Source organism: Aspergillus neoniger (genome assembly GCF_003184625.1).
Source record: "Aspergillus neoniger CBS 115656 unplaced genomic scaffold BO87scaffold_21, whole genome shotgun sequence".
NCBI lineage: Eukaryota > Fungi > Ascomycota > Eurotiomycetes > Eurotiales > Aspergillaceae > Aspergillus > Aspergillus neoniger.
The window spans coordinates 626,507-651,082 of record NW_020291149.1 but is presented as its reverse complement, the minus strand read 5'-3'; the positions used below and the strand labels follow the sequence as shown (position 1 = coordinate 651,082).

The 24,576-nt window shown below is 48.9% G+C and overlaps 11 protein-coding genes across 11 annotated transcripts; 5 read left to right on the top strand and 6 right to left on the bottom strand.

The window, feature by feature from the left end:
• Positions 1 to 142: 142 nt before the first annotated feature.
• BO87DRAFT_361751 (cysteine protease ATG4) lies at positions 143 to 1,603 on the top strand (the record flags this gene model as incomplete). Its single annotated transcript, XM_025621599.1, has 6 exons — positions 143 to 296; positions 376 to 560; positions 642 to 684; positions 735 to 903; positions 963 to 1,190; positions 1,246 to 1,603. 6 exons carry the CDS (start codon positions 143 to 145, stop codon positions 1,601 to 1,603), a joined length of 1,137 nt encoding a protein of 378 aa, XP_025478656.1.
• Positions 1,604 to 1,956: 353 nt separating this feature from the next.
• BO87DRAFT_311055 (histone H2B family protein) lies at positions 1,957 to 2,544 on the bottom strand (the record flags this gene model as incomplete). Its single annotated transcript, XM_025619524.1, has 4 exons — positions 1,957 to 2,047; positions 2,098 to 2,185; positions 2,242 to 2,313; positions 2,370 to 2,544. 4 exons carry the CDS (start codon positions 2,542 to 2,544, stop codon positions 1,957 to 1,959), a joined length of 426 nt encoding a protein of 141 aa, XP_025478655.1.
• Positions 2,545 to 3,086: 542 nt separating this feature from the next.
• Positions 3,087 to 4,036, top strand: BO87DRAFT_377779 (histone H2A). Its single transcript, XM_025623639.1, has 4 exons — positions 3,087 to 3,218; positions 3,278 to 3,366; positions 3,432 to 3,635; positions 3,688 to 4,036. The coding sequence occupies exons 1-4, from the start codon at positions 3,166 to 3,168 to the stop codon at positions 3,744 to 3,746; spliced, it is 405 nt and encodes a 134-aa protein (XP_025478654.1). The 5' UTR covers positions 3,087 to 3,165; the 3' UTR covers positions 3,747 to 4,036.
• Positions 4,037 to 4,058: 22 nt separating this feature from the next.
• On the bottom strand, positions 4,059 to 4,831 carry BO87DRAFT_377777 (NADH dehydrogenase [ubiquinone] 1 beta subcomplex subunit 9). Its single transcript, XM_025623638.1, has 5 exons — positions 4,653 to 4,831; positions 4,467 to 4,599; positions 4,324 to 4,402; positions 4,224 to 4,265; positions 4,059 to 4,162 (listed from the first exon to the last, which is right to left on the bottom strand). The coding sequence occupies exons 1-5, from the start codon at positions 4,670 to 4,672 to the stop codon at positions 4,137 to 4,139; spliced, it is 300 nt and encodes a 99-aa protein (XP_025478653.1). The 5' UTR covers positions 4,673 to 4,831; the 3' UTR covers positions 4,059 to 4,136.
• Positions 4,832 to 4,938: 107 nt separating this feature from the next.
• BO87DRAFT_377775 (putative dihydrolipoamide succinyltransferase) lies at positions 4,939 to 7,398 on the top strand. The gene is made up of 11 exons (XM_025623637.1): positions 4,939 to 5,357; positions 5,416 to 5,474; positions 5,540 to 5,611; positions 5,664 to 5,719; positions 5,805 to 6,149; positions 6,227 to 6,619; positions 6,678 to 6,737; positions 6,795 to 6,849; positions 6,902 to 6,969; positions 7,044 to 7,115; positions 7,176 to 7,398. The coding sequence occupies exons 1-11, from the start codon at positions 5,173 to 5,175 to the stop codon at positions 7,218 to 7,220; spliced, it is 1,410 nt and encodes a 469-aa protein (XP_025478652.1). The 5' UTR covers positions 4,939 to 5,172; the 3' UTR covers positions 7,221 to 7,398.
• On the bottom strand, positions 7,284 to 8,624 carry BO87DRAFT_377774 (uncharacterized protein). The gene is made up of 3 exons (XM_025623636.1): positions 8,244 to 8,624; positions 7,453 to 8,183; positions 7,284 to 7,336 (listed from the first exon to the last, which is right to left on the bottom strand). The coding sequence occupies exons 1-2, from the start codon at positions 8,392 to 8,394 to the stop codon at positions 7,474 to 7,476; spliced, it is 861 nt and encodes a 286-aa protein (XP_025478651.1). The 5' UTR covers positions 8,395 to 8,624; the 3' UTR covers positions 7,284 to 7,336; positions 7,453 to 7,473.
• A 648-nt stretch (positions 8,625 to 9,272) lies between these two features.
• BO87DRAFT_377773 (protein-L-isoaspartate O-methyltransferase) lies at positions 9,273 to 10,522 on the top strand. Its single transcript, XM_025623635.1, has 2 exons — positions 9,273 to 9,569; positions 9,800 to 10,522. The coding sequence occupies exons 1-2, from the start codon at positions 9,468 to 9,470 to the stop codon at positions 10,415 to 10,417; spliced, it is 720 nt and encodes a 239-aa protein (XP_025478650.1). The 5' UTR covers positions 9,273 to 9,467; the 3' UTR covers positions 10,418 to 10,522.
• A 27-nt stretch (positions 10,523 to 10,549) lies between these two features.
• Positions 10,550 to 12,555, bottom strand: BO87DRAFT_95565 (DnaJ and TPR domain protein). The gene is made up of 3 exons (XM_025629697.1): positions 12,532 to 12,555; positions 11,344 to 12,469; positions 10,550 to 11,269 (listed from the first exon to the last, which is right to left on the bottom strand). The coding sequence occupies exons 2-3, from the start codon at positions 12,319 to 12,321 to the stop codon at positions 10,682 to 10,684; spliced, it is 1,566 nt and encodes a 521-aa protein (XP_025478649.1). The 5' UTR covers positions 12,322 to 12,469; positions 12,532 to 12,555; the 3' UTR covers positions 10,550 to 10,681.
• Positions 12,556 to 12,688: 133 nt separating this feature from the next.
• On the top strand, positions 12,689 to 14,296 carry BO87DRAFT_361728 (putative mitochondrial translation release factor (RF-1)). Its single transcript, XM_025621598.1, has 3 exons — positions 12,689 to 12,898; positions 12,966 to 13,135; positions 13,188 to 14,296. The coding sequence occupies exons 1-3, from the start codon at positions 12,796 to 12,798 to the stop codon at positions 14,205 to 14,207; spliced, it is 1,293 nt and encodes a 430-aa protein (XP_025478648.1). The 5' UTR covers positions 12,689 to 12,795; the 3' UTR covers positions 14,208 to 14,296.
• Positions 14,297 to 14,361: 65 nt separating this feature from the next.
• BO87DRAFT_311498 (putative mitochondrial tricarboxylate transporter (Ctp)) lies at positions 14,362 to 15,784 on the bottom strand (the record flags this gene model as incomplete). The annotated part of the gene is made up of 9 exons (XM_025619546.1): positions 14,362 to 14,419; positions 14,475 to 14,627; positions 14,689 to 14,724; positions 14,787 to 15,044; positions 15,150 to 15,297; positions 15,372 to 15,503; positions 15,561 to 15,581; positions 15,634 to 15,688; positions 15,752 to 15,784. The coding sequence occupies 9 exons, from the start codon at positions 15,782 to 15,784 to the stop codon at positions 14,362 to 14,364; spliced, it is 894 nt and encodes a 297-aa protein (XP_025478647.1).
• A 1,723-nt stretch (positions 15,785 to 17,507) lies between these two features.
• BO87DRAFT_398139 (DNA repair protein SMC6) lies at positions 17,508 to 24,271 on the bottom strand (the record flags this gene model as incomplete). Its single annotated transcript, XM_025625353.1, has 16 exons — positions 17,508 to 18,182; positions 18,362 to 18,958; positions 19,017 to 19,067; positions 19,300 to 19,380; positions 20,634 to 20,735; positions 20,786 to 20,834; positions 20,887 to 21,026; positions 21,166 to 21,240; positions 21,328 to 21,403; positions 21,453 to 22,109; positions 22,166 to 22,431; positions 22,490 to 22,559; positions 22,635 to 23,194; positions 23,251 to 23,478; positions 23,529 to 24,048; positions 24,099 to 24,271. The coding sequence occupies 16 exons, from the start codon at positions 24,269 to 24,271 to the stop codon at positions 17,508 to 17,510; spliced, it is 4,320 nt and encodes a 1,439-aa protein (XP_025478646.1).
• Positions 24,272 to 24,576: the final 305 nt, after the last annotated feature.

Sequence of the window (24,576 nt, the reverse complement as noted above, 5' to 3'; positions counted from 1 at the left end):
CCGTCTAGGTTTCCCGTCTCCAACGGGCCGAGGATAATATATAGTGCAGACCTGTCTAGTGACGTACTGCGACACCAACCCCTACCGTCTCTGTCTGTGCGACCAGGGAAGCGCAACCTAGAGTATCGGAACGATAGCAGACATGAATACAGTCGACATAGGACGGTGCAGCAAACGCATCGTACAGTATCTCTGGGACCCAGAGCCCAGGAATGATGAAGATCCCACTTCCTCGATATGGTGCCTAGGAATAGAGTATCACCCCGAGAAGGATGTCAGCCCAAGGGGGGAGACACGTAAGCCCAAGCAAAACATAATTACTCGTGTCTTGTTAAAAGACGCATTTGTTCCAAATCATACTGATACCGGTGCCAGCCGACAAGAACAGCGCCCGAGATAACGCGACGGGAACGACCAACTATCGGAAACCATCAGAACATGCGTGGCCCGAGTCGTTCCTGTTGGATTTTGAATCAAGAATCTGGATGACGTATAGGTCCAATTTCCCCCCGATACCCAGAGTCGAGGGAGACGACAAAAGTGCATCAATGACACTGGGGGTACGCCTAAGAAGCCAATTAGTAGATACGCAAGGATTTACATCCGATACTGGCTGGGGCTGTATGATACGCTCCGGTCAGAGCCTGCTGGCAAATGCACTATCTACGTTGGTCCTAGGACGTGGTACTATCATTTACACGCGTGACCTGGATGTACTGCTAACATCCGACCAGACTGGCGCCGTGGAGCGAGGTTCGAGGAAGAGTCACAGCTACTGTCTCTTTTCGCCGACACACCAACTGCCCCCTTCTCTGTACATCGGTTCGTCAAGCATGGCGCCGAATCGTGTGGGAAGTTCCCAGGGGAATGGTTTGGGCCCTCCGCAACGGCCAAGTGCATAGAGTATGTTCCGCATTGCATCTAGCAGCTAATATAAAGAAGTAAACTGAACAACGACACAGAGCACTTTCGGCACAGTGTGGAAGTCCTACACTCAAGGTCTATGTCTCTAATGATACATCGGAAGTTTACCAGGACAGGTTCATGAATGTCGCCCGAAACTCTTCCGGTGTCTTTCAGCCTACCCTGATACTGCTAGGAACAAGGCTCGGCATCGACCATATCACTCCAGTCTATTGGGATGGCCTAAAAGCCACATTGCAGTTCCCTCAATCAGTCGGAGTTGCAGGGTATATTGCCCACCCGTGAGCTATTTCTCTTCATCAAAGCTGACGTCATCACTAGGGGACGCCCGTCGGCGTCACACTACTTTGTTGGAGCCCAAGGGTCACATCTATTCTATCTAGATCCACATTATACCCGCCCTGCGCTTCCAGATCGCCAAGGAGGCGAACTATACTCAAAAGAGGAGGTTGATACTTATCATACACGGCGCTTGAGAAGAATTCACGTGCGGGACATGGATCCGAGCATGCTTATAGGCTTCCTCATCCGAGACCAGGAAGATTGGGACGACTGGTTAAACCGCATACAAGCCGTCAAGGGACGGCCGATAATCCATGTACTCAAGCAGATGAATCCTGACCACGATCAGGAAGCAGAAGCACTTGACCAGGTTGAAGCGCTGGATGATATCGAATAGCTCTTGCTGTCAATACATTTAGATGGATTAACCTTAGTACCCAGCCTAGAAACGATGCACCACTGCGCTCTAATCTTATAGACATGCAACTAGGCAATTTGATATTCGAATTCTGTTGAGGAAGGTAAACCCGCGCAACCAACCCCACATCCGAGTTATGTTACACCGCATTCACGTCACAAAAAAAAAAGCAACCATAAACATTTGGCCCAAGGGAAAAAAAAGAAATAAAGCCATCCCATGACACATTAGAATCCCGCAAACACCCTGTAACCCACCACCTCAAAACCGTAACAGATGACGAGGTAGCAAAAGAACAATCCTGCAGAAAGAAAACAAAGAAATGAAAATGCTTATTTGGCAGACGACGAGTACTTCGTGACAGCCTTGGTGCCTTCGGACACCGCGTGCTTCGCCAACTCGCCGGGAAGGATGAGCCTCACACTAGAAGAAGTTAGTTATTTTAATACCGTTTTGGTCTGCAAAGCACTTACGAGGTCTGGATCTCCCGTGAAGAGATGGTGGACTTCTTGTTGTAAGCAGCAAGTTTCGAGGCCTCGGTCGCGACACGCTCAAAGATATCTAGGACGCGTTAGGTATTTGCTGAAATTTAGACTGCGAATCGTTTCACAACATACCATTGACGAAAGAGTTCAGGATGGACATAGCGCGAGTCGAGATACCGGTATCAGGGTGGACCTGCTTCAAGACTACGAACGAAAGTCAATAATTATCATCTAAAACTAGATGCCTTAAAACCACTCACCCTTGTAGATGTAAGAGGAGTAGGTCTCCTTCCTGGTCTTTCCACGCTTCTTCTTGTCGCCGGAGGCAGCGGCAGCAGTCTTCTTGCCGGCTTCCTTCTTCTCAGCGGGAGCCTTGCCGCCAGCAGGGGCCTTGCCACCGGTGCTGGGCTTCTTCTCAGCGGCTTTGGGAGGCATATTGAAAGATTTGAGATTAGGTATGAAAGATGAAGAGTTGTGATAAAAGTATAAGGTACGGTGGTTGCGTTGGCGTCGACAGAGGATAGAGTGAAGATGAGGATAAGAATGAGGGAGACGCGGTGACGAGGGAGGCGCGCTACTTATACTAGCTCGCAAATACTCAGTTGATCCTGAGTCCGCAAAAGAAGCAGAATTTCAATACGGTCACACTTGTGTATGATCTGTATGATTAGATGAGGGAGAACGCGTCGTCCATTGTGGGGAGTTGACTAAGATCACGCTAATATAACCGTATCGAAACTAGAATGATTAATTACCACGCTTAACTGTATTGGGGGCGACCACGCGCGGAATCATACCAAAGACTCTTTGCCAAGCTATGGGTGCGCCGGAGCATGATCTCATTTGTGATTGGCTGACCCCGCTAAGCGAGAGGGTGATCTGAAAGGCTCCCGAGTAGTCCAACGTCACCCTGATCGCGTTGTTATATATGTCCTCCGCTCCCTCGCGTTGGCCGTCAACCCTTTAGCACCGTATCCCGCTTATCGCCATCGTCACTTGTTAACCACAACTTCTTAATTAAACACCTTCACGAAAACTCATATTCCACCTATCAAAATGACTGGAGGCAAATCTGGAGGCAAGGCCAGCGGCAGCAAGAACGCCCAATCGTATGCCACCCGTCCATCTCGCGTTTTCTTCGAGATATTAAACTGACACGAAATCGCAGCCGCTCGTCTAAGGCCGGTCTCGCCTTCCCTGTTGGTCGTGTCCATCGTCTGCTCCGCAAGGGCAACTACGCCCAGCGTGTTGGTGCCGGTAAGTGATACTCGTTTTATCATAAAAGTGTCCTATCAAAGGATATGTCTAACATCCTACAATAGGTGCTCCCGTTTACCTCGCTGCCGTCCTTGAGTATCTCGCCGCCGAAATCCTTGAATTGGCTGGCAACGCTGCTCGCGATAACAAGAAGACCCGTATCATCCCTCGTCACCTTCAGCTCGCCATCCGCAACGATGAGGAACTGAACAAGCTTCTGGGTCACGTCACTATTGCCCAGGGTGGTGTCCTCCCCAACATCCACCAGAGTAAGTTCCAGCTCCACCTGAAAGTCCAACATGTGGTGCTGACCATACACAGACCTTCTGCCCAAGAAGACCCCCAAGAGTGGAAAGGGCCCGGGAAGCCAGGAGCTGTAAACAATTTCTTTCTAATTTGGGTTCTCTGATTCGGCGCGGTTTGGTTCTCTTATTGATGTGATAACGGGGTTCTGGTCGGAACGTTTATGGCTCTGCGTTTTCTTTTTCTAGTTTCCACAGTTTATGGTTGTACATTATGTCTACGGGCATGGAATGATACCGACAGCATTTTCACGGATTCAATTTTCTATCCTAGTCAAGACTCGTGTAAGGAGTGCGCTCGCCTTGTAAAGACCAAATGGTGTCCGTTGAGCTGTTTTCACCTTAAAAAAGTGGCCCGTTATTTAAGCAATTAAAGGTCCCCGGGGATATATGGATGTAGTAGTCAATTTATTCTCATCTATGGACCTAGGAATACAAGATAACTGCGCAAAGGAGCTGCAGTCATACTCAGTGTGCCGAGCTGTCCGAAGCAACTAGCAGATATTGCCGCGTCAATATTCGATGCATTCAGTAGGTCATTATTGGTTCACTCACGGGGCAATTGAGGGGCGGGAATGTTTCTCTCGTACTTGCTGCCTATAGAAATGTCAGATCAAGATATCCGTTTCATAAAGCACACTCTGGTCAGACTTACCACCCGGGGCCGTAGGTGCACGGTAAGGGTCAGGGTGTTTCCATGTCTCTAGGAGCTTCTCTGTCTCTTGAAGCAGTACCTGTTCATTTTACCGTCAGTTCTATGAACACTAGTTGTTCAATGCAGTGAGAAGCAGCACTTACCTTCTGCTGACGGGGATCGCGAACATCTTTGTTGGCTTCGAAAAGTGAGCGGATATACACAGCTTGTCCTCTCCAGATATGGCGGTGAACGGCCCAATCAAGGGCCAGTTTCAGGGACCGTCGATAAAGTGAACTGGACAACAAAGTCAGGATATCTTCTATTCGCTCTTCCTTTGGTCAACCTACGCGCCAGCGTTGAGAGGCATCCTGATTCTGCAGCAGTTCCGTTCCGTAGGCGTGAGTTGTCTTAAGACACTTTTCTCTCGGGTCTGCCGTGTTTGTGAACCACGGCCGTCTGGTTGTAGTCTATATTGATTTTTGCACGAAGTTTACAGCTCGTTCAGTTACCCAGCCGTTAATGATCCTATGCGGGTCACGAAAGTACCAAGTTGGTGCTTTTCGACGCCCGCAGTAGCGTAATAATAATACTCCGTTCATTTGCCGGGCGCAGGGAATGCCGGCGCTCGTTGAGGGAAATTCCGGTTGTCTCGGCCCGGGCTTGAGCTTGCAGTGCCCTCGACTGACATAAGTTTCGTCACTCTACAGTTCCCGACAGGAAATATCCATACCTAGGACTAGGACTAGAGCCTAACAACAACAACAACGTCCACTCTTTACGGGGCCTAGTTTGTGCTACCACAACTCCCGGCTACATCTCTACAATCTTCGTTAGTCTGATTATCCAGACGGACCCAAGCCAGTCATTATGGCTTCTCGATTACCGTTTCATCGCCTCTCTGGGCAACACCTGAGGACTCTTCATCGAAACGCCAGCGTTTCCCGCAGCCTCCACATTGGCCGCGCCAGAAGCTTGATGTCCATTGCTTCCCAGAAAAGCGCCAATGGTCCTCTCAAGTCAAGCGCGGGTCTCCAGCAGGTTACGGCTCTGGGGTCAGTGGTACCAAGTCTTGTTTGTTGAATAGCAATCAACGACTAACTGTTGCCATAGACCCAAAATGTCTCGCTTCGGTATCGCTCCCTTCGCGGCTGCTCAGGTGCGAACTTATGGTAATATCCTCCTTCCACTGTCTCGAAACGCTACTTTACTAATGCCTGTTGTTGTTTCCGGTTAGCGGACACTGTTGTCAAGGTTCCACAGATGGCGGAATCGATCACCGAAGGGACATTGAAGCAATTCTCCAAACGTGAGGTCTCAGCGCTCGACGTATCAATGGACTGGGCTAATATTGGCGGCAGAGATCGGCGACTACGTTGAACGGGACGAGGAGATCGCAACCATCGAGACTGACAAGGTAAGCGCTGAGACCAGGCGATGGCCGCTTCCCGCTACAGCGGATATACCCCTGTGAAATATAAATCAGCGACTCACTTGTGTAGATTGATGTATCCGTTAATGCCCCTGAATCCGGTACCATCAAAGAGTTCCTTGTGGGCGAGGAAGACACCGTCACAGTTGGACAGGACCTTGTCAAGTTGGAGCTTGGAGGTGCCCCTGAAACCAAGACTGAAGACGCAAATGAAAAGCCGGCCGCGCCAGCTGCTGCTGACAAGCCCACGGCTTCCGAACCTGAGAAACCGAAGGCACCCGAAGCACCCCAGTCTTCATCCGAGAAGGCCACACCTTCGGAGCCCAGTCCCTCAAAGAAAACAGAGCCGGTAGCTACAAAGCCTCAGGCCTCCGAACCTGCCAAGCCCAGCGTTGGGGGTCGCGAAGAAAGGAGGGTATGTACCCGGCCGATTGGCTGCATCAACCTTCTTTTTTCCTCCACTAACATTGGATCTTCCTGCTTTCTCGATAGGTTAAAATGAACAGGATGAGATTGAGAATCGCAGAACGTCTGAAGCAGTCCCAGAACACCGCAGCTTCTCTCACTACATTCAACGAAGTTGACATGTCCTCTCTCATGGAGTTCCGCAAGCTGTACAAGGACGACGTATTGAAGAAGACCGGTGTCAAACTCGGATTCATGAGTGCCTTCTCTCGCGCCTGTGTTCTCGCCATGAAAGACGTTCCCGCTGTTAATGCCTCCATCGAGGGTCCCAATGGTGGAGACACCATTGTTTATCGTGATTACGTGGATATCAGCGTGGCCGTTGCTACTGAGAAAGGACTAGTGACACCAGTGGTCCGCAATGCAGAGACCATGGACCTCGTTGGCATTGAGAAGGCCATCGCGGATCTTGGCAAGAAGGTTGGAGGTTATCTGGAAGCTGGCTTGAATGAAAGGTGGCTAACGTGCTTTTTGCTAGGCTCGTGATAATAAGTTGACCATCGAGGACATGGCCGGGGGCTCTTTCACCATTAGCAATGTGAGTGCTTACTTGTTGTCTACCAGGTGTTCGCTTAGGTATTAACAGTACGCTTAGGGCGGGGTTTTTGGCTCTCTGATGGGAACTCCCATTATCAACCTCCCACAGACAGGTAGGTCTGAATCTTGGTGTGTCGCTTGGATGTATATCTAATTCTTTTCAAGCTGTTCTCGGACTCCACGCAATCAAGGACAAGCCGGTGGCTGTGAACGGTAGAGTTGAAATTCGCCCTGTATGTCCCCACACTTCTGCATGAAAACATAGAAAGGGAGGAAAGGCCGTAGTGGTCGCTAATACTTTGAACAGATGATGTATCTTGCCCTGACTTACGATCACCGACTCTTGGATGGTCGTGAGGCTGTAACTTTCTTGGTTAAGGTTAATAATTCTTCTTGGACATTTTCTTCCGGATTGTGTGCTAACTCTGGCTTATTGCAGGTCAAGGAATACATCGAAGACCCCCGTCGGATGCTGCTGGGCTAGATTTCTCACGCTGATTGAACTAGTCTGTTGGGTATTGGAGGTCTTGGGCACATATCAATCATTCCCTTTTGCCTCTTATTTTTGCACTTACGCTCTCGAATTGTAGAATAACAGTCCTGTACGGAGATGTAACCAAGCGTATCAGCTTACAATACAAACTTCATTAAGCTTCATTGCTGCCTATGGTTGTCGTGGAATCCCAACAACTTGGCTCAGATTACCATATACGTACATGCCAAGACGTTCTCTACTATCAAAGCCCTATCCTGTCCTTCAACTGCTGGGTCTCTTCACGGCTCAGTCCTCCAAGTTTCCCTCTCTCGAGTTGAATGAGTATTGGAGGGTCTAGTGTCTTCATGAGGTCGGTCAGGAAACGATGTACCGAGCGGGTAATAGTATCTCCGCGTGGTGACTTCCGCCCAGATCCTTCCGACTCGGCTGATGCAAGGTCGATGGATGGTAACAGGGTGCTCAGGTATGCTAGATTTACCTGCTCTACGTACGGATCCAAGGCTTCGCGCAGGCACGCAGTGAGACGTTCAATGCATTCTCTGTACATGCCTGGCGCCTTAACACCCGCAGTGTGGTACTCGTTCAGTGCAGCTTCGGTTATCAATTTCGCAGCAATATCAGCGTGTCCATCTGGTAAATTGTCTCTCGCAGTGCCGCAAAGGGTGACAAATCGGACTAGCGCATTGTAGGATCTATCAACGGCGACAACCCGGGTATCATGGGCGGGTAGTTTGTCGCTCTCATGGGGCTGGTATGGTTGGGGGGTGCTTTTTCCAGATCGTGTAATTGGACTCCTGCGCTGGTCTTCCTGCGACAATCCAGTAGCAAGACCTCTGCTTGGCTCTGTTTTTCCATTGCCATCACTGAACAATTGTGCGAGCTCTAGTATCTGGGTTTTTATCTGCATGTCTTTGGAAAGAGTGTCCGATGGTAAGAGTGCAGTCTTGATGGCTGTTAGGTTAAACGTCAGTACCTATGTACTATCGGGCGCATCGGAAGGAATATCCATACTGTTGATCGTATCGAGACTCCAGCTAGTGTCATCTTCAACTTTACCATTCCCGGGGTCCAGGACTTGGTCAATGGCCATGCACAGGAGGTAATCCAGTATCATAAGATCTACCTCAGCCTGTGTATCCGGATCTGCTGTGGGCGATTCCATGGTGGGGTGATGCAATCAACTAGCAATCTAGCCATTCTGCTGGTCATCTGATCGCACTGTGGGCTTCTAAATCCCGTCACAACCCATGGGCCGGTCTAGTAGAGTATGCTTTGTCCTGTGAATTTTCGGAGATGTGATGGCTGGTTACCGGCCCGGGCCCTTGTTGGTTGATCAGTCAGTTAAGTAGGTCACTTTGAGTGGTCAGTTGGTTAACTGGCGGAGTACTGGTAGTCAGTTACTCCTAGTAACTAACTAGTTATTGGTTGGCTGGTTGATTAAATTGGTACTGTGGGTTAATACCTGGTTAATATGCTTGCTTATTAATTGTTATGAAGCCAATGCGGCTAGTGCTTAGTATCTACAAGTTACCCGGCCCTTGCGTGGTTAGGTTGTTTGCTTGTCGAGACCGATGGTACAGAGTATTTTGTCTATGTGATTTTGGCTTGCTAGGCTTTGAAAAGCTATGGATTCGGATTTCTTGACTAGACTCATATTACTTATTTTCGCGTGTATTCAGTGTATAATATGTATTACATGGACTCCGAGCATGGGTGTAGTTCTCGATACCCGAGTTTATATATATTCATATGTATAGACATACATCTGTACCATGAAATGGTGATACACCAACCAGTGAACAAATACCGTCACATATAAGGGCCCATATTCTAAATACTCCACCGCATGATACAATATACCATACCTGCCCGCCTATCCCGTACAAAGCAACCGATAATACATTAGCTCCCCGGTGTGCCCCTTCTTCCCAGACACTGAAGGGGTTCAACCCCGGGTACATACACGTGACCGGAGGCGGTTTAGCATGGCGTCATAGCTACCTAAGGCTACGACCATCATGTGAACGGCTCCTGTGAAAAGCAGCGTACCTGCAGCTTAACACTTGCTTGCCTAGTGATCTCATCTACAGGCCAGGTCCGATATTGGCATCTGCGACGGGCACTGCCTGCTGTCTCGGATTAAAGTAAAAGAAACCAGTCGCACGCTACATGCCAAAAAAGACACCCATAAGAGTATCCTCATTACCTAAGAAGCTCCTGCAAAGGTCCCTATCAATGGCTTGGTATTGCTCCGGCTCCACGAATAGCGAGCTCATCGCGAATCTGTTTAAGACGGGTCTGATAAAAGATGAAAGAGTGAAGAATGCCATGCTAGGCGTGAGTAGTAGCTCCTATCCCTGGACTTCACACACTGTCAAAACACTGCGGCCAGTGCCTACCCCTGCTTGACACAATCGCCGGACCCCAAACGGAGGGAAAGGTTCACCCCCTTCTCCCCGCCCCCATTCTTTCACGCCTAGCCACATGTCTGCCTCTTAAAGGGCACTGGAAGACCTGACAACATTCCTGCTTTCTGGGTGAAATGGCGTTTCTAACCAAAGTGCAAGGTTGATCGCGCCCACTATGCGCCCTCAAGGCCATACTCCGATTCACCGCAGCCCATCGGGCATGGAGCTACCATATCTGCTCCCCACATGCATGGACATGCCTGTGAATACCTCATCGACTATCTGAAGCCAGGCTCGCGTGTGCTAGACATCGGATCTGGCTCGGGTTACCTCACCCACGTGCTTGCAAACCTCGTCGTGAGTCCTTCGTCCACAAGCGAAGCCGATGGCCAGGTTATAGGTGTAGACCACATTCCGGAGTTGGTGGAACTGGCACAGACCAACATGCGCAAATCAAAAGAGGGGAGTAGCTTTCTTGACTCGGGAAGGGTGAAATTCATTACAGCCGATGGTCGTCTGGGCTGGAAAGAAGGTGCACCGTACGACGCCATCCATGTTGGCGCGGCCGCACATCACCTTCACCCCGTACTCATCGAGCAGCTCCGCGCACCAGGGCGAATGTTCATACCCGTCGATGCGGAGGATGATGAGGCTAGCTTTGGGCTGGGGGGAGGACAGTATATTTGGGTAGTTGAAAAAAGAGAGGATGGTTCAGTCCGCAAAGAAAAGGTGTTCCAGGTTAGCTACGTTCCCCTAACAGACCGCCCAGAAAGATGAGCAAGGATGGAACGAACGTAGAGAAGAGCACAAGGCCAATCCGTATCGAAACAAAATCAACCAGGTCCAGTTTACTCGAATGCGAGACATCAGAATGTTTATGAATACGCTTCTTGAGACACAGTATTGCCTTGTATTAGAAGACCAGGGTATGGCTAAGGCACAAAATGATTGCCAGTCCCGAAACAGACTGGAACAGAAACAAAAGGTGCATGACTTAAGTACAGTATATTCCTCCAGCAGTTGGAAGTCCAGACCCCAACATTAGCGGAAAGGAAACCCGCCGGGAAAGTTGAAGCCCTGACCCGAAAACTTGAATTGCTGACCGCCGCCCTGCTGGAAGAAAAATTGTCCGCCTGGCCCAAACGGACTCCCCTGAAAAGGCCGGCCCCTTTGTGACTCGGGGTCATTGGGGTCATCGCCGCTGTCGTACCGGGATCGCAATTCAGGATCTGATAGTACCTCGTAAGCTTCATTAATTGAGGCCATTTTCTTCTCAGCCTCCTCCTTGGTAACACCCTGGGAAATGGCCTTATCAGGGTGATGCTGTTTCGTAAGCTGCCGATAAGCACGCTTGATGGTCCTCTCGTCCGCATCACGGCTCACACCCAAAACCTTGTAGTAGTCTTTCTGCTTGGAGCGTTTCTGTAGAACTTGGGCCTTCTGCAACAGGGTCTGAACTTCCATCGAACTGGAATGATGTTCCTTGGCTTGATTTAGCAACCGTATAGCATCATCAAATCGATCCTCGTCAATAGCTTGCTGACTCTCGAGGAGCAGCGCTGGTAAAGAATTGGGATCGAAAGTTAGAGACTCAGAGCAGTAGGAACTAGCCCGCTTGGGCATTTGCGCCTAGAAGCGATACGAGATTTAGTCATGTACCGCGGAAAGGGTGATGTTCAGCAGGGGTTAGGTGTCCCACAAACCTCTCGGAAAACGTCGCAGGTTCGTTCGACGAGTGAGGCATAAAGGCTGCTCGGGGCTTTTGGGTGGATATTACCATCCTCCTTCGCCTGTGCAGCATCCTTCCGCACGTCATCAAGAAGACCGCCTTCACTACCGACTCCTACCAGTATATTGATGGCGTTATTGTGTTTTCGCGCATTCAGAGCGTCCTCCAGTTTTTGCAACTGTTTTACGAGCTGCCTTTCCCTCCTGTAAAGGCGATTGCACGGTTTGGAATCGGGGTCAGAATGTAGACATTTGCGTATTTGGGCGATACCGCGGTCTGTGTCTCCCAAGGCATAGAAAAGTGTAGATGATATCTGTAGATAGGGCTCCAAGGAGCTCGGGTGAATTTGTAGCACGTGAAAAAGATCGCTGATTCCCTGTTCTGTTTCACCAGTCTCAAAGCGACAATGTGCCCGAGCCCGCCGCAGGCTCAAAGACATGGTTGCCTTGGACAAAGCTACACTCGCCTGGCTTACACAGACATCCCAGGCTCCGCGACTTTCCGCTTCCAGCGCGGCAGACGCAGCATCACGCGAATCGCGGAGTTCTTGATACTCTGGTGTGGACCCCTTACCAGCCTTATCAAGATCATCCAACGCACCTGCCCAGTCAGCAGAGCTGGCTCTCAGTCGTGCCCGTTGTAGAAGAGCGCTTTCGAAGTCTGGCTTCAGTTGGAGAACCCGGTCGAAGTCCTCAAGAGCCAGTGAGCTTTTACCAAGGGACAGATGGGTAGCACCTCTCTGAAAGAGTGTAAGATAATTTGTGGGATCTCTGGACACAGCTGCATCAAAATACATCAAGGCCTCGCGGGGGGAACCACCCGCAAGGTGAGTTTTCGCAGAAGCGATCAAAGATGATAATGGGGTGTCAGAGGGAATCTGGGAAGATTGGAGGCCATGACCAGCGGAAAAAAAGGCCAGAAAGACCGTAAGAGATGTCAGAGGCAAGTGCATGTTCGTCTAGTCCGTAAGACACCTGGAATGGGACTTTGACGATGGAAGCAGGATTAAGTTATGGCGCAAGTATCATAGTAGGTCAGGACGTATTGTCAGTATGAAATGGATGACAGAGGTTTGAAGGTTAAAAAGAGCGTGAGGGACCCTGAAAAGGTCAGAAAGCACTTTCACATATTATCAATGCCAACAGTAGCGGGCAGGACAGACACTATATCGTCCTTCGTCGAAGGGGAAGGAAAAAGGAAGCTTGATCCATGACCGTCTTCTTCCAGTCTGGCCTTTACGACAACATTACATACGGTAACATTACCATCCGTTAGATTCCCGTATGGAGCTGTTAATCCCGTATCCGTACTTGCCATATCACAACCTCCGCATGCCCCAAATCTCCAGCTAGCCGAGATTCCAGCAGCTGGTTTTCTCGAGTCGGGACCAACGAGCATGGTTTATTCAATCACAGCTCGATAGAACATGTTCAACGCGCCCTGGATATGCGCTCGATGTTTCGTGCGGTCTGCTGCTAGGATTGGCTCCAATCCCCGTCCGTTTCTACAACGGCGCGGCCTAAAAACTGGTCTGCTATACCTTTATATCTATGTCTGCTTCATTGTCTAGCAATAAACTAATATGGTCCGATGTAGATTCCGCCGGCATTTCACAAGCCCTCTTAGCACGCGCTCGTTCTCTGACCAATGAACATTCCACACTCTCCGCTCATTTGGCCGAGGTCTTCGATGCGAAACTTGCCAAAAGAGTGGGTGAACTTGCGCCAATCGCAAGTACCTTAAAAGAGTGGGAACACGCAAATAGTGTATGTTTTTCTCCAATGTGTTTATGTACTGAGCTTTATTGACAAATTGCAGTCTATATCTGAACTTTTGTCATTGCTTAATGACCCGGAAACCGATGCTGAGCTGAGGTCGCTTGCAGCTGAAGATTTGGAGAGCAGCAAGGTCGCGCTACCTGCCATAGCGGATAATCTGAAGAAGGCCCTTATACCTCGCCACCCATTCGCAGACCTCCCATGTTTGCTCGAAATACGCCCCGGCGCAGGTGGTGACGAGGCTGGTCTTTTTGCTTTTGAGGTTTTGAGGATGTATATCGCCTTCTGTTCCCGTCGTGGTCTCAGGTATAGCCTCATAAAACAGGATGTTGCAGACGGCCCTGCGCAAGACCGATTGAGTGAAGCGGTCCTGGAAGTTGACGCGGATGGGGCCTATGACATCCTGAGAACGGAGTCGGGAGTCCATAGAGTACAGAGGGTTCCCGCCACCGAGGCGAAGGGCCGCACACATACCAGTGCCGTTAGTGTGATGATACTTCCTAGTTTTCCAGACTCCGGGAGCGGCCTGGATAGTTCACTCAATTTCGAGGACCCAAACAGCGACTACTATGTGGATCCTCAAGAGGTTCGCACAGAGAAGATGCGAGCCGGTGGCGCAGGCGGTCAGCACGTCAACAAAACCGAGTCAGCTATTCGATTAACCCATATACCAACGGGAACCGTTGTCTCCATGCAAGATTCACGTTCCCAACATGCCAATCGAAAGAAGGCTTGGCAGGTTTTACGGGCGAGAATAGCTGAAGCAAGACGAGAAGCCCGAGAACAGGAATTGGTTAACCTAAGGAGAGGAGCAATGGGCGGTGTTGCTCGAATGGGACGCGGTGACAAGATCCGGACTTACAATTACGGTCAGAATCGCTGCACAGACCATCGCAGCGGCCTCACCATACACAACCTGGATAGTGTTCTCGATGGTGGCGAGGGCCTAGAAACCGTAATGGAAAGCGTACGGACATGGCTCGTCGAGCGCGAAATAGAGGCCTTGGCTGTTGAAGAATCAGTCCAAGATAAAGAAGGACTGCGTGCCCAACCGCGTTAGGGTCAAGGTATCGAAAAGACAGCTATTCGCTTATAGGCATGATGTAGATACAGTCATATCATATGGCACACTATAAATTCACACGCATCGGGCATTCCGAATAGTAATGGTGTTTCTCACCATGTGTCGCACCTACTGGCCAAAGTGCTCCCCATCAAATGTATCGCCTTTCCGGATCGAGACCATCCAAAGCATCCATGGTTTTCTCGTACCTGTAAGAGGGTTAGTTGCATGCACACTCAGCGAAAGGGGTGTTTTAGCACGAACATCGTAAACACTATGCCTCCGCTCATAATCAATCTCGCTAGCCGTGGGACAGCACCAGACCAGAAGGTGAAGATGCCTTCGTCCTTGAAAATACGCGCAGCGCAGACAAAACTGTTCTTGTAGTTCTTGCTGGCTTCCAGCGATTGCATCCTGCTGTTGTGTCAGAGTACGGCTACTTTGAAATTGATGCATCCCCGGCCTGCCAGATACATACCTTGTCTTGACAGTATCAAGAGGTTGCGTAACATAGCTATCACACAAGAGTGTTAGTATAATGATCGTAAGCAATACCCGAGGGGTAGGTAGGCGTACACAGTGATGAGGCCTGCAATGCCTCCCAGAGCGAAAGTGCTCGCGGTTCCCAACTTCTCACCTGGAGCGACATAACCCTGGGCCATTTGCTTCAACATTGTGTAGCTCGAAAACCTAACAGCTGAGTTGGCAGCCTGTCGTGCAGTCGTAGGGACGAAGCCTTGAAAGAAACCGCGAACACCCCGCTCCTGAAAGATCACTTTACTGCCATGTAAGAATCCACGCATGCGAGGATTTTGTGATTTGCGATCATCGATCCTGCAGTATTCATTGACATCAGACGCAGTTAGTTCTATTCGTACAATCCGCAGCAGAAGCTATGGCCCAGTACGATGGTACGATGAGGGTCAGAACTTAACGGACAATTGTGTTTTGATGCTCTCAAATGGAGTAACGGCTAGCAATGACTCTGTAAATCCTGCGCCGAAACCTGCGATGACTGTTCTTGGTCCAGAAATCTTGCCGTTTTCATCCTGCAAAAGTGACTTCAACCAATCGAAGGCGACGAAGCCTTTTTGAAGATAGATCTCAGCATAAGTGACTCTACCGCTACAAGATCGTTTCGGTGGAACAGGATGGACTCACGAATTCCTGCCTTGAGTGAATTCCCTATAATCAAAGTTGTGCACCCAGCGTACCATTGTGCCCCAAATGGCGGCCATGGGAGTTTCTTTGCGTCCGGTAGTCTGCGATTGAGCTGAGATCGGGTTTTCGCAACTGAGCGCGCCAGGTGTTAACCGATAATTGAAAGGTCCAGGTCTGAAAAGGTCTTACATTCGGCCGGATAGGTAATTGCTGCCATTGAATTAGCAAGCAGCATCCTAATTTATCATAAGAGAATGGTTACCGATCTCGATTGCACCGGCAGTAGAGCCTGCGATGATGGACCGCAGGCTGCTGGGCTAATACTTTGTTAGGGAGAAACGTTGTTGAACGGTTGGGGTACCAAGAGGATTGCAGCAAACCTTAGGCCTCTTATCGTTCTCGGAGGTTGCCATTGCCAGGATATCTGCTGCAGTACCCGTGTGGAAGTCTGTTAGCCGACTGCTGTGTATTCGCCGGGGGTCGCTCAGCACTAGGAGTCATACTAGGGATACGGGGCTCGGCGAGAGCAACTCCCGCAACCCACCCAGTTACGTGGGGTAGACCTTAGGTAATTAGTAAAGTATTATCAGTTAAGCTTAAACTGGGCTCCGTAGTACCGTTCACCACTCTTTCCCATATTGTAACTTGGGATGTATGTTCAACATTCATCGAGATGATAATGGTTGATTCCCAGGGATTAAAGATTCCATTCCGCTAGGCACTACATAGTTTGTAAGCTCTAAAAACCGAGAGAACCCGGCGGCATCAATCACTCCCTGGGGGTTTTCCCATTTGTTTTTAATTTTTTTTTTTCTTTTTCTTTCTCTCTCTTTTTTATTTTGTGCTTTGCTTCTGCCATTTTCTTTTCCACTTCTTTTCTTTTCTAGAAGGGGGGTTTTTTCTTTTTTCCCGTCTCTTTTTCTTCGGGTTTGTCACTTCAATCCGCGATATCCCCACCCGTTTCACCTTTGTGCATAACATCAACGCACAAACTCTCCTGCCTCCCCCCCATCCCCTTTCCCAGCTGTTAATCACACTCGCGCCACCGATGCCAGAGACAATATGAAATGCCAGATTGAGTTCCTAGTCGGCGAACACAAAGCAATTCATGTGCCTTGAGACCGAACGAACGTCGAGCCCCTGCTGTACTTCACAAAGACGCCCATCAGCAGGTGGTGAAAAATGCCAACTGCGATGTTTATGATGGTGGAAGTACTGCTAGGTGACTGGTCGAGAGGATGCGACGCGTGAGAAAAGGGCCAGATCACTCGGTCCGACAATGGCTATTGTATGAAGCCACAAAATAATAACAAACTCCATTAACGCAGTGCGCCGAATGCAAATCGCAGACCACAAATTATGCAAATAGTTGTAGTCATGACTGAGCCAAGGTTCAGAGGCATGTCGGGAGTGTTTCAACTCGGCGCATCATTCACCCTAAAGATTCGAAGTCGTATAACGCATATGCAATGACGGGATAGCCGTGCGGCTATCGAATTTGATCAGTAAAATACCCACCTGTTAGTTAAAAGAGACCTTCAAACGCCAAGAGAAGAAGGTCGAAATTCAAGCCCGGAAACGCCCCGAAACCGTGAATCGAAACATCTGGTGTGGAGCAGAAGGAATTATGTACATGGAAGGAAGCCAGAAGGCCAATAATGGTGCTCACCGTACCAAGTGCATACCGTCTAATGCAGGTACATAGTGCTTTGGCGTGGCGAAGTGAAGAAGAGGGTGGGGTAAGGTATAGGATAAGATGGTAGGAAGCGGGAAGTGAGGCGGCCGAAGAGGTACACGGAACGGAGAGAGAAGGGAGAGCATGCGTTATAATACAGTTCTTCAAACGTTATCATAGATCATAGTTGATATGATATCGGGCAATTGAATGCAGCAACGATGACAGAAAGAATGAATTTGTAGTGCTTGAACAAGCTACCGTAGTCACTTGCAACCTGGCCTCTCCAAACGAAAAAAAGACCTGGGAGAGGTTGAAGAGAAAAGAAAAAGGGGGTGGGGGGGGAAGAAAAGAAAGCTAACAGAACAATGAACTTGAAATATGATAGAAAGGCAAGGAAACATGCAAGATATGAGTAAAAAGTGGAAAGATAAGAGACAGAGAAGCACATGATCCTATGTCTATGACACTTGCGTTGGGTGGGACTTGCCGCTCGACTGTCCTTGAGTGCCAAACTTGGTTTCGTTCTGCATGTTGCGACGCTGGCCTTGTCCACGGCCTCCGCGGTAAGAGCCCCGGCCCCTACCATATTGGTACTGCCCACCATTCATATGGTGGTTGTGACGACGCTCACCAATGTTTGCATTCGCAGCTTGGGCAGTAATCTGGGGCTGGGATGGATTGGCAATAGGGCGTGGAATTGTGTCCGGTGAGTCATAGACGTAAAGCTTCTTGTCGATGTTTTGTGGAATTGGCTGGATCTCAGTTCCAAGTTCCTGCTCAATCTTATATAGATTGAACCGGTCTTCCCAATTGATAAGGTTGATAGCAAGACCAAGATGTCCAAAGCGGCCAGATCGACCAATTCGGTGCAGGTAAGTCTCGGCGTTCTTCGGAAAATCAAAATTTATGACAACATTGACGGCTTGAATGTCAATACCTCGAGTTAACAAATCCGAGCAAACAAGGTTCCGGCAAACACCATTCCTGAAGTCGTGGAACACCCGATTGCGATGCTGCTGAAGCATTCTGGCATGGGAGTAGAAGCAAGAATAACCCAGTTCCGTTATCTTCTTAGCGAGCAACTCGACACGGTTGGTAGAATTGCAGAAGATAATAGATTGATTGATTTGTAACTTGGAGAAGAGTGTGTTCAAGCAGTGGACCTTCTGCTTTTCCTCAACAAAGGCATAATACTGCGTGATTCCACGGAGAGTGAGCTCGTCCATGAGATTGATCTCGTACGGATTGCGCATGTGTTTGTCCTAAGAATATCAGCATCCATGTGATTGATATCTCCATGCACGGAGCATACCTTGAATGACTTCACAATAAGCGGGAAGGTGGCGCTGAAAAGCATTACTTGGCGGTCTTTAGGATGGAATGATAGTAGTTGCTCGATGACTGGAGTAAATTCAGGTGACAGCAACTTATCAGCCTCGTCCATAACAAATGTAGGACACTCGGAGAGGTCAGCAACCCCTTTGCTGGCCAGGTCCAGGACTCTCCCTGGGGTTCCAACGAGGATATGGACTGCATCGTTCAGCCGAATAATGTCATCCATCAAGCCGGTACCTCCTGTGGTGACCATAACATTGATACCGAGGTGCTTTCCCAAAGTTTTGCAGACATGTGACGTTTGGAGCGCCAGCTCTCTTGTAGGAACAAGGATAAGGGCTTGTGTCTTGGTGCTTTTAGGATTGATGCGCTCCAAGGTAGGAATAACGAAAGCTGCTGTTTTTCCTGTGCCATTCTTGGCTCGCGCCAAGATATCCCTGCCTGTAAGAGCGACTGGTATCGTCTCTTCCTGAATTGGAGAAGGCTTTTCGAAACCAGCTTCGAATATACCCATCATCAGTTCGCGTTTGATGTAGAAGTCTTCGAATTCCAAGCCTTTCGTAGCAGTCACATCCTAAGCCGCATTAGATTGCAATCAACATCCATACCCATTGTTCATGATTCAGACGAACCTCAGTTTGTGGTCTTGCATCTTTGGCAGGGACATTCAATTGCTCCTTCCACTTCGCGTCTGAGCTCGCATCCCTTCGAAGTGTTCAAGTTAGCCTCATCATATGGATAAACCAGCGTGTGACGGTGAATGTACCCTAAAGTAGTGTTATTCAGCTGAGAGGCCAAGGCGTCGGTCATGGTGATCAGGTGTAGAAAGAGGTAATATTGGAATTCAGGTGGGGTAGGTTGCTTGTTCTTCCTCCAAATATATGTTGCGGAACACTCAAATGCGATGGGACAGACAGTGATGATTACTAGCTCGATCCAAGTCTGAAATACATTAGCCTGTGTGATCTCACGAGGGAAATGATATAAATCAAAGTACTTAATGTTGGGAAATCCTATCTTCGAGAAGACCGGAAGTCGGGTGGACAACACAAGGTGGTGAGGTGAATGAGTTGGCCGGATGCAAAGATTGTGCTTCCGTTCCCAATATAATGAGGCCGCTCGGAGCCGAATGAGGACGAAAAGAGCTATGCTTAGAGATAAAAGAGACAAGGGTGTATTTGAGGGGCCTCTGATGATTGAATCGTCAACTGGAAACTTGACAGCGACTTGATGTGAAGTGCCTGTGTGCGGGCCGTTTGGTTGGACGTCAGGAACGAAACTCGGGAAGACAGAACTGGGTGGGTGCCACGGATGTGGGCTGCGATTCGAACAATTCGGACGTATGGGTAGCCGATCCTAAGATTAGGTGTTGGATTGGGTTTGAGGAATTTTATTTGACGGATTTGACTCGCACAGAGTGAAAGGCGAATGGCTTATCGTAGAAAGTGAAGTGGAAAGAGGATGGAAAACTTCAATGTGGTGGTGGGAGTGGTGAATAATACGCATCATACACATAAATACGGAACAGCAGCTTCCGCAGCACGGGTCATGTGGCAGTCTTACTTAAGGTACCTAGGCACATACGTAGGCGGTAACTACTAGTTACTCCACACCGCAAAGACCGACTCTACTAACATTGGGCTGCTTTACAACGCCGGGTTCAATACATTGAAATCTTGAGTTCTTATCTAGGCTAGCAACTGCTTAGATATTTCATCTACTATCGGATTCATCAATTTGCCAAGGCTCTAGGCTTGACATATTGCTTTGCTCTAACCCCGGGTTTTCAAAGATTCTGCTAGTGAGACACGGATTTTGATTTTCTCCCACTGCGGAAGACGATCTTATCCCTCCATATAGTGTCTCAAGTATAGCAAATGCGGCAGTATACCGTGCCCAGGCCATAATTTTCCCGGTCTTATCCTATGGCCCGCAAGAAGAACGAGGGAAACTGGTTACTGCATGAAAGGTCTCTAGAAAGTAGATGAAAACCGTTGATGCATAAAGAGGATATGCAGTGAGGTTGAAGGAAACGGACCAAAGCGCCCCGCAAACCCCCCCCCCCCCCCTCCTCAAAAAAGGGACAGAGAATGGATAGTCTGGGTGAGAATAGAGTAGGAAATGAAGTCCAGTGATGCAACAGCCACTGAAAACTACCGTGAAAACGTTAGTCTTGTCTGACCCCTCTCGGGCTCCGCCAACCTATAGGGACCATGTTAGCTGCAGTTCAAGCAATCTCGTTCACAGACGTACTCCTTTACACAGACGTCAGGCGCCAGAGTAATTTCTGATCTTGACCCCGGGGTAATAAGAATGAATTGCCGTCCTATCGACCGTCTGGCAGCTAGCATCTTATAGGCCCGTTAGCACGTACAGATTGAGCGTGATAAGTCCGACATACAAGCATATCGATAGCCATCTTCCTGTTAATGTGATCCATATACACATCGCTAGAGAATTCGTGTCAGCTACAGGACTTGTTGAAGGTTCTGGATAACTTACAATTCATCTAAGCAACGAATTGGAGACCCCATAGCCTCCCACAATGCCAATAACAGACATACTTGAGAAAATGACTTCTCGCCGCCAGAAAGTGTCTTCGCACCACGACCAGCGCTGTCTTTTGTGATGTCCGGTTCCACCTATGAAGCGCTGTCAGAGTACTGTAGCAACAATGACGGCCAAGAGCAAACATACTTGTAAGTCCAGAAGCTTGCCCTCATGATCGGTCAGAAGCCGACCTCTGAAGCTTCTTTCACTCAGAAGGTAAGTGAATTGTGCCTTGGCACGGGATGAAATGTGTGATCTAAAAATTAGCCAGCGGTTTTTGCGGACATTCAGTGTCGCCTTCAGAACCTTGCTTTTATGTCAGCAACTGGATGTTTCATGGGGAGAAGGGGAGAGGTCTGTACGTACTTCGGCCAACAACCTAAACTCCTCTACTCGCTTCAAAGCTCGATCATAGGCTTCGCTAGCCTTTGTGACCTCAGCAAGTAACTCGTCGCGAGATGCTCCCAACCTACGCAATGATTAGCGCTTCATACTTGTAGACATATGATTATACTGACTGTTGCTCGTAGCGCTTGATGTCGTTGTGAAGTCGTTCGAGTTTTCTGTCCAGACTAGCCGCTGTTTCACCTTCCTCGATGGCAACTCGGTCACAGATTATATTTGCCTTTTCGCTGAAGTCAACGATACGTACCGCGATCTCATCTCGCTTGTTCTTGACTCTATCTCTGTTCCGCTTGCGATCCTCGATTCTTTCTGCTGCTGCGTTCTTATCATTTATCCTCTTTCGGCGCTCTTCATCAGCCTTGCGTTCCGCATCCTGAGCAACTTTGAGCTCTTCCTGTACGATGGCAATCTCAGCGTCTTTGGCCGCGAGCTCTTGCTTGATTGCTTTCAGTTTTTTCATCATGGCCTCCATAGCATCGGTGGCGTCATTCAAAGATCCTTCATTAAGGTGCCTTTCCTCTTCTGCCTCTTGCAGTGTGGTCCGAAGCCCGTCGAGGCGCCCATCCTCGGGAGCCTCCCTGTCAAGCGCATCCATCAACTCTTCGACACGGTCTTCCATTCTCTGTGCTGCAATTCTTAGTTCGTTTGACCTTCGGTCGTGTTTTTGACGGGCTTGCTTGCAGCTTTCCAGCCGAGACCGAGCAGACCGAAGCTCTTGTTCGTGACGGCTAAGGTCCTGCTTTAGATCTGCCACGACACTCTGCTGTACCCTAAAGAAGTTGTTAGCACTAGCAGGGGGCCTTGTCGAACGATAGATATTATTCACTTAATTTGAGATTCCCGATCAGACCTCATTCGCGGAGACCCCTTGTAGGCTGGGACTGGTGCTTGGCTTGGTTCACCAGTCCTGCTAAAAGAAAGATGAATACCCCTGCGTCTGTTTGTTTGGTCAATGCAATAACAACGTTTAACGTTTCTAGGCTGTTGCCCATCAAAGAGAACAGAAGATGCTTCTTCCAAGTTCTCAATAAGCAGCATCTTTTCTACATGATGGTTGATGATCAACTGTCCACGAACCCACTCGTTATCAAACTAAAAGCGAATTAGTCCGACCAGACTCCCCATGATGGCGCTTATAGAAGTTCCTCACCTCAAGGACCCGCAAGGCTGTATCGTACTGAGAATCGGGTTCATTGCCTGAAGTATTGATGTGTTTATCACTCCCTATCAGAACGGGGCACTCACTTTCGGCAGTGTCAGAGATATCAAGTTTGTGACGAAGATAGAAAACTCACCAGTTAACTCTCCTCATGATCTGGAAGAGAATCTTCGAGTCCCTGGGTGAAGTTACCACAAAGCTGTTCAGCGTGGTGCCGAATGCGTTCTCAAGAATCGAAGACCACTCTGGCTTGAGCAGGCGCACGTAATGACCAAGAGGCCCGACAGGACGATTAGTAAATGAACGTTCTTGTTCAATGGCTCTCAAAAGGAATGGCATTCTCTCGTGAAACCCAGAATTCTGTGGACCCCCTTCCCTTTCCAGGGTTGACAAAAGCGATTCAGCCTCCTTGACATCGGCCCTGATTTTATCGACTGGCCCTTCGGCTTCCCGAACTTTTTCTTCAGCCTCGTTTATGTCATGGAATAGACGGTCACGGTCGCTACTATGTTCCTCATACTGAGCACGGGCTTGGGAGGCTTCTTCTTTTGCTCGCTCAAGTTCCTCCTGCTTTCGAGTAAAGCTACCGCCGCTAATCTCGGCTAAACGCCGGTTCTCTTCGTCAATACTCCGTTGAGTAGTAGCTATTCTTTCTTCTGCTGCCTTGAGATATTCTCTGATCCGGCGTTGTTCGGCCTAGAGATAACATTAAAATGCTCTTCATGTGAATGCAAGGTGTTTACGAATCATACCTGCAGTCCATGACGCTCAGTCATTTGCGCATCCCACCTCGCTTGGATTTCGTCTTTCTCATCTTGGACCTGGCCTCGCTTCGCATTAGCTTGGCGAACAGATCCCGCGGCGGCCTCAAGCTCAGCTGCAGCCGCGTTAATAGTAACATCAAAATTGGTCAAACCAGCTTCGTCAGCTGCGATCTGGTTGTCTGCCGCAAGAAGTTCTTCGTCTAAAGAGTCCCTTATCTGTTGGCTGTCAGAAACGTAATGGATGATTTGGGAAGATATAAAGATACCCTTTCTTGTTCCTCCACCTGAGCCCAGGCCATTTGATTTCGAACATTCCTGATCCGCTTCCGCAGGGAGTCATGTTGGTTGGAAATATCAAGCTTTCGTTTCGCAGTTTCCTTCCTACTTTGCAATATCGCTATATCCTGTTCCCGGCCCCTCAGTTTCTCCTCGATTTGGTCACCGGATTCCTCAATTAACCGATAATCTTGATCGAGCTGCTCGAGTTGGACGCCCTTCACAAAAAACTTGTATTTCTCACTAGGACTTGATGAGCCGATGAATTGGCGGGCCATATCCTGGGAGAGGACATTCATTGGGTTGTCGAATTGCAGGGTGAAATAGTCAATGATGGCATCGAGCTCTGACTTCTTGGTGGACATGATACGGCCATTTTCTGATCTTATCTTGAACCCACTTGTGCCATTTCTGGAGAAGTGGCGTTCTATAGTGATAAACTTGCCATAATCATCTGGCATATAAGCGCCATCTCCTTGGTTCTTGATTCGCACAACAATGGTTGCATGCCTTCACTGCAACATTAGAACTATTCACGAGAGGGTTCGGGTATCGCTTACTCTTTGCCTTCCTTGATGAAGCTTTTTAGACTCTGGCCTCGATTGGTAGTAGATGCCTTACCCCCTAAGCAAAGAGTAATGGCCGTGAGGACTGCACTCTTGCCGCTACCATTTTTGCCCACGATAAAGTTGATTAGAGGGCCTAGATCAACATAAAAATGGTCATGGCACATGAAATTGTAACACTCAACACGCTCCAATATGCCATGCTCGGCAGGTATATTTGGTTCATCAGTAGCAAACGAATATTTTTCTTGGATGACCTGGGTAGCCCGTAACTCAAGTTCATCCTCATCGTCATCATCAAGAACCTGCGTAAGGGATCGGACTCTTGATTCTTCATCACCATCATTTCTGTCCACCGCGCTCCCCTCTGAAAGAGGACTGTTAGTCCTACGGAGGCGTTTTGGCTAGTTCGTCTAGGTTAGCGGCTTTACTTATACGTTAAGACTGCCACATACCGAAGTCGAGTAGCCGC